The 7777-nt window shown below is 43.1% G+C and overlaps 1 protein-coding gene across 1 annotated transcript; it reads left to right on the top strand.

Annotated features, from left to right (window-relative positions):
* Positions 1 to 7104: 7104 nt before the first annotated feature.
* On the top strand, positions 7105 to 7542 carry LOC139052245 (uncharacterized). The gene has a single exon (XM_070529341.1). The coding sequence runs from the start codon at positions 7105 to 7107 to the stop codon at positions 7540 to 7542; it is 438 nt and encodes a 145-aa protein (XP_070385442.1).
* The last annotated feature ends 235 nt before the right edge of the window (positions 7543 to 7777 follow it).

Genomic DNA, 7777 nt, shown 5'->3' with positions numbered 1-7777 from the left:
AAGGGAATCACGCATTCGGAAAATAATTGGCCTGGCGTTGAGTCGCGCAATATGCCCTCTTTCGCGGACCTCTCGTGAAGACGCGCTGTTTCCTCGTTCGTGCGGCACATTTGTGCTTCCCCCCCCTACCCCCCCCTCCAGAGAAGAAGACCGAGAAATGTAGAATCGGCGAAAATGGTCAGCGAAAAAAAGAAAAAAAAAGCAAGGAAACGCAAAGAAAGAACCCGAAATCGGGTGAGTTAGCGGGAGGGAGACGGCATGGTATATAACGAAATACAGCGTGTTGCTTTTGTCTCGTGGGGCTGGCTGGCCCATTTGTTTTGTTCTGCGCATGGTTCGGAAGCACGAAACGGTCCAAAGTGAGCGGCAAACGAATACGCGTTATGCGGCCGACGCTGGCAGGCTCCAGCAAGTAGTCCTTCTCTTGGCACGCGATGAATCAGTTTTATGCGCTGTCTCGGTTCGCTGCTCGTTGGGCTTCCGGCTTCGCAGTTTTTGGATGACACATTTTGTTCATGTCTTGGGGTCATCGAATTGGCGTGAAATAACTCGTACGCAGGTGCTGGTGTCGAACCATTTTTCCTTAAAATTTTTTCCATGCATCAATACGCGGGACACTTCAAGGTTTGTTAATCGTACGTTCAATAATGCGTCGCCTATGAAGATTTGCTTAGCTTTGCATTAACTTTGTGACCCTATTGTGACAGTTACTGACATGGACTCTTCTTATAATAATTTTTATTTATTTTGTGACAATAGGAGTGGTTGGCATCCACTAGAAGGCGCCGTCTCTGGCACGCGTATGACATAGCAGGAAGACATGGCAATGAAAGAGTCGAGTAAAAAGAAAAAAATAAGAATGATAAAGATGAGAAAGAGAGAAGAAACATCTGTCGGAGGAGCAATTATTATTAACGATTAGAATTCATTTAATATCTTATTTTCAGTAAAAAAAATCCTATTTAGGTATTTATTCTTTTTCGACATACTGCCGCCCGATTCACGGCGAATCCCCCGTAGTGGGTTGTGCTATAACTACAGGCACCAAACCAAACCAAACCAAACAGGTCAAACACGGCAAGTGTTTTTCGTGAGGTGACTATATTCCCTGTGGTTGTCGCACTGCACTCTAGCACGCCATGCACAGACAAAGCAGTCCATTACTGCGCAGTTATCCCTGCTAAGCGCATTTGCAAACTTGCAAACTCATCATCGCAGACACCGGAGATACAAGGTGCTCGAGCTAATTTGTAGCAAGCTTTCAAAAATCCACGCATGCACTAGGAGATAGCACCCGCTTTTGTAACGTTCACTGTCCTCTTGAACTACTCGAAGTACTTTTACAGCGAAGCTGTTTATTACTAGGCTTCGCTGCGTTTTTGTATCGCGTCAACAAAAACTATCATCGTCAGCCATGGCTCATACCTATAAGCAAGCAAAAAATGCAATGTCGCATCCCTCTGCTAATGTAGAGTCTCTCTCTCTCTCTCTCTCAATATATATTGAAGGCCCCTCGCCTTCGCTGAGGGGGTCCGCGAGCCGCGACCAGCACGACAAAGGACCAAAGGCGCCAGGAACAAAAATCGCTTTAATTTGCGATAGAATGTAACACTCAATATTACCGCAGCCTCGCGGCCAATAGCAGAGAAGAACAAGGCAAAGAAGCAAGCAGCAAAGAAGCAAAGCAGCAAAAAGCAGCACAAGCAAAGAAGCAAGTAGCAAAACAGCGAGGCAACAAAATGTACAAGCTAAAGGGAGCGACGAAAGAACAGCCGCTACAAACCATCAACCAACACAATCTTTCGGGCGATAACAGGATGCATAAAGCGCAGAAAGCAAGCAAGCACCAAACCAGGCGCGCAGATAGTCCCAAAAGCCAACAAGAGCACTCTTTCATGCAGACACAATGCAAAGACGCTTTTCCCCCTGCTCTGCAGCACGCTCGGAAAGAAACCTAGATGGGCCACGCCCCACCAGCGCCTCCCCAGGCCCGCGCCCCACAAAAATCCCCGAGTGCCGTCTTCGCTGCCTTCTTATCGGGCAGCTCCCTTCCCGGCAGTCCCCGCGCGAGTTCTTACGATAACGCGATCAGTGCGCATGCTCCATGCGACGAGTGCCGTTGTGGCGCGCGTTTCAAAGGCTTCCCCCGTGCGCTCTGCAGAGAGGGCCCAAGGGCCCGACAATATATATATATATATATATATATATATATATATATATATATATATATATATATATATATCATACGAAGCCAACAAACAAAAAGACACCAAGGGCAACATAGGGGAAATTACCTTAACTTAATTAATTGAAGTAAAGAAACCATAAATTAATGGCAATCAAAGTGTATGCACGAACACTTTGCCAGAGATGGGGAACTATCCCACGTCTTCGCATTACGCGTGCGCTGCTCTAACCAGCTGAGCTACAGCGGCGCCGTTTTCCCATCTACTTTCTTAGATATTCATGTTTTACTACTAGAACTAACCTTAAGAGTGTTAGCCAGTGCCCCACTCACAAACCTTGGCGGCGTATGTGGAACACCCATTCTGCCGCAGGCGTCACGAGCGCGTAATCTATTAGGGCGAAGGTCAATAAACCCACACATGCTACCTGAAGGCATCAATGTTGCCGGACTCGAGACCCTCGCTATCTAATGAACGAGAAGGAAGGGCTTAATCGAGGGGCCCGATTTTTATTAAACATATCAGTAGAAGTCAACAAACAAGGACACCTAGGGCAACACAGGGAAAATTTCTTCTGCTTAGCTAATTGAATTAAAGAAATGATAAATTAATGGCAATGAAAGTGGATCAAAAAACAACTTGCCGGAGGTGGGGAACTATTCCACGTCTTCGCATTACGCGTGCGATGCTCTAACTAGTTGAGCTACCGCAGCACCGTTTTCTCATCCATTTTCTTGGGTGTTCATGTTTTACTACTAGAAATAACCTTAGGTTATATATATAGTCGTCCACGCTAATGTATATAAATAATACGTGTACGTAGTTTTCGTCGTGATCACCACCTATCAAGACAATAAATATGTTGGTACCTTTGTTCAAAATTCTGTGTCGTGTGCTACACAGCTTCGCTGGCCATCCACCTTCACAGAGTGGAATGGCTCATGATTTATGAGATTACGTCATTGTTTAAGAATAATTAACGAACCAACATTTAAGGTACTGCTTTAAACGCAGTCTTCAATTGAGAAGTCGTACAGCATAGTAAGTAAGTAAGTGCTTTATTCCCATATACAACATACATTTGAATATGGACAGGTCTTGAGGAAAAAAGCTGCGTCAGCAGCTCGACTAAGTCCTAAAAACCATTTTATGGCAGCAGCAGGGGGGAAAACAGTGCATGTGGAAATGATAACAATAAAGCAGAAAAGCAGAAAAGGGCGAATAAATTAACGCAAAAGAAACAAACACAAATTGATACAACCACAAATTGATAAACACAAACATTGATAAACCAAACAAGTTACTTAGCTTGCATATTAAGAAATCAGCGGTATGAAAAAAAAAAACGACACTCAGATCCGTCACGCATACTAACAGCAGATAGTGTTGCAAAAGTAATATTGCGATCTACAAGTACAAAGTATTAGGCATAAAACCAGCTCTAGCAGCAATAATAATTATACAGACTAGTTAACGAAGACTGTAAAACATCGATATCAACGGCGATCAGTGTGTTAAGCAGGACAGGCAGCGTATAAGCAATCATTTGCTTTCCATAATTAGTGCGCGGGTGCATTACGTGCCAATATTCTGGCGATCGTGTTTGATAATGGCGTATGTTCTGTTTAAGGTTAGCTATGGAACGGATGCAGCAATTATTCGATTTACACTCTCTAACGTATGCACGGACTAACCTGTAAGTGTACAAATTATGCGCTTTGTGTATTTTCAGTTCTTGGAAAAGAGGTTCACTTGGGGAGTCCCATGGTACATCACATATCACACGGAGAATTTTTGAGAAGTTGAGAAGTTGAAATGTTGAAAAAGCTGAAGTTGAAATGTTGAAATGTTGAAGTTGAAATGTTGAGAAGTATTCAAATAATTGCTTTGCGTGAAGATAGCTGCAGTGGTTCTAAGTTTCCTCGGCTGCAAAGAAATTGTGCGAGCTTTCAAGATGTACCACGTGACTAGGAGCTTGTCCACAGCATCGTTATTGCCCTCAAATGCTACCAGCGAATGATCCATGCTGTCCAAAAACCGAACGCATTTCCAATTACAGCAGCGTCTTGTGCTGCTGTTCTCCTGGTCTGTGTCTGATGGAGCATCGGCTCAACTTTCACGCAACGAAACTGCACTCACTCGCTTATTGAAATTTCGCTGCCATGAGACTTGCCATTACAAAAAAAAAAAGAAAAAGAAATTACTAGCAGCAGTGGCCATCTGAGACAAAAAAAAATATATCTGAAGTTTAAACAAAAGAGATTACAATTAATGAGGTATAACTGGAGATGATTGACCGCTAATAGGTAGCAGAACATTATTAAGGCGTTTGATAGTGTAGAAAATGAGCTATACTGCCGAAGCTTTCTTATTACGGCGTGCGTGGTGTTGCTTCAGAGCTCGTTCGAAATGGTACTTAGGTTGTACAAGCCCGTATCTACGGATTAACAACAACTCATATCATATGCAAACCACTAAGATATGCGTTTCCCAGGGAAGCGGATTAGGTCCTCTGCTATTCAATATCTACGTGAATGATGTTATTACATTGACCCGGAAATAAAATATATAATATGTGCTGAGGATACTACTCTGTTGTTTACATTTACAAATGCACTAGAGTTTGTTTGAATGTCAATTGCTGCGATATATAAACGATTTAAATATAAGCAAAGAAAAATAAAGCTGTACTACTTCAAGCAATATGTGAAAATGCAAACTTAGAGACGGGAGTTTTAATAAACTCATCAAAAATAGAACTCGTAAGATCAGTTAAAACGCTAGGCATTTTTTCGATAGACTTTTTTAAAACACTCACATACGCTTTTTTTAGTAGGCAAACTATATACCAGGTAGTTCAGCGTTAAGCAGTGAAATACGTATCCATGAAGGCTAAGATGTTGTTATACAACTCGTTATTCCTCAGTCACATTTGCTACTGCGGTCTCGTCTGGAGAACCACTTCCGAAACAAATATAAATCGATTGTTTCAATTTGAGAATAGAATTATCCGCTGTATTTGTAATATGCCCCATGACTTTCCTTCAGCACCATTGTTTAAAAAGCTGTGTAATCAAGTTCTCTGTTTTGTTTTTCATAAATGCCGCTTATCGTACACTTTTACGAAGGAATGTAAACAAACTATTAACGCTCCAGACGAAATATCAGACCTAGACGAAAACATGCCTGACTACTCCACTCATGCACACAAATGCTGGCAGGTACCACGTCTTCAGACAAACTATACTCTGCAAATGATTGGTTACAACATTCCTAAAATATTAAATAACACACCAATCAATTATATTAATCTAACTTTTTGTACGAGTTTTCAGAGTCCCACAAGCTTATATGTCAATTTGTGTCGCCTTGAAATGTCTTATTATTTCTTTTCTTTCGATGTACGACTTCTGTCACTCTCTTCTTTAACTGCTCGTTATTTCTTTCTTGCTTAGCTTTCTTATCCATGCACTTGGTTTGTAGAATTTATCAGCCACTGGTTTTCTACGTTGCGTTTGCATAGAGCGAGTCTGCATAACCCATTATTGATGACTTTCATTGATTTGACCTTGCTTCATTACAATTGGTTTATTTCGCCACATTCTGCTGGTGTCCGTGTCACCATGTACAGGGATCAGGGTTTTGTCATGTTGCTCACGAATTGTTTTACTGCTGTCCTTTCAATATCTGTATTTTTATGGAAAACAAACAAACCAATACTGCAAATATCTGTGAGTCTCATCTACGAACAATAAAGTTGTGCGCGCCACATTTATATATATACTGTATTCTGACGAAGGCTGGGCCACCAGCCGAAAACGTTTAGTAAAGAAGTCTTCCAAAAAAGTTCGTCATCGCTTTCCTGCGTGTATATATATACATATATATATATATATATATATATATATATATATATATATATATATATATATATATATATATATATATATATATATATATATATATATATATATATATGTGTGTGTGTGTGTGTGTGTGTGTGTGTGTGTGTGTGTGTGTGTGTGTGTGTGTGTAAACGAGAAGACAGGGGTTAACTGAGGGCCCCGATGTTTATTAACCATACCATAAGAAGCCAACAAACAATGACACCAAGGAAAATATAGGGGAAATTACTTGTACTTACTACATGAATTAAAGAAATTATAAATTAATGGAAATGAATGTGGGTGCAAAAACAACTTGCCGCAGGCAGTTTACGAACCCACGTCTTGGGCATTACGCGTGCGATGTTCTTTACCAACTGAGCTACCGCGACGCCGTTTCCCCATCCACTTTCTTGGGTATTTATGTTTTACGACTAGTACGAACTCTGGGAGTGTTAGCCAGCGACACCATTCACTAAGCTTGGCGGCGGATGCGGAGCATCTGAAGAAACTGCCAACTTTAGTCTCATCCTTTTCGTCAACGGGCAACCCTGTGCTCCTCCGAACTCTCTCGGCAACAGGAATCACTATCGAAACAAAGTTTAGTTGCTTTCTTCACCTCAAATGAAGCAGTCGGTTCTTTTTTGACCAGCCATGATTTCCTCAATATTTGGCACCGAAACCCGGGAGAAACGATCGAACTTACCATTGAGGCAACGAGGTCCACAGACGTCGACAGCAGAACGAGCTCGGGAAATACCAGCAACGATCCTCGGGCAGAAAACGGTCGACAAGGCGCACCTTCAACAACCAGACCGAGGAACGCCACACAAAACCGAAACCGACACCACGACTCAAGCGCCATCACGGTAAGCGAACTGTAAATATTGATGCCATGATGAAACGGCTCAAACTGAAAAGAGGTGCACTGAGAACTCAAGTGACTAAACTGACTTCTGAAGCTGACATTCCTGGAGAGTCATGCAGACGAAGGAGCTGTTAATGTATTGTCTGCGAGGCTTAGCGCCTTCCAAATGCAGCTAAACGAGGTGGACGCAACCATCGAGTCTTTAGTGCAAGACCAAGACGCAGAGCAAAATTATGTGCGGACTGTAGACTACAACGACCGTATCGTGGCACACATGGCAAAGCTCCGCCAGGAAGCAGAAAAAGACCTGCGAACAAAACAAGCAGAAATTGCGGCAACGCGGGTGCAGACCGACGGCCCTCCTGTGGGGGCAAAGTCCAAAGTGAAACTGCCGAAGCTCGAGTTACAACAATTTAGCGGCGTCGCCACGGAGTGGCAGTCCTTCTGGGAGCAGTTCGAGCAAGCGGTGCACAGGAACGACGGCCTCTCCAACGCCGAGAAGTTTCTGTACTTGCGATCGGTGCTTTCGGGAAACGCCACAGCGGCTATTGCCGGCATTCAAATGGCTGGGGCAAATTACACCGCTGTCATCGAACTTCTATAGGAGCGCTTCGGTCGACGAGATCTGCTGATTCTAGAACACCTGGCTGAATTATTCGACTTGCCACCGGTACAGAACAAAAAGGAGCAAATCGGCCTTGGTCGACTCTATGACTACCTACAGCGCAATATCGCTGGTCTCACGGCGCTCGAAGTCAAAACAGACAGTTATGGCGCCCTGCTCTCCTCCGCACTCCTGCGAATGCTGCCAACCAATCTTGTTGTGGGATACCATAAAG

The sequence above is a fragment of the Dermacentor albipictus genome, unplaced genomic scaffold (genome assembly GCF_038994185.2).
Source record: "Dermacentor albipictus isolate Rhodes 1998 colony unplaced genomic scaffold, USDA_Dalb.pri_finalv2 scaffold_20, whole genome shotgun sequence".
NCBI classification, from domain to species: Eukaryota; Metazoa; Arthropoda; class Arachnida; order Ixodida; family Ixodidae; genus Dermacentor; species Dermacentor albipictus.
This window is presented reverse-complemented; position numbering and strand designations above follow the sequence as displayed.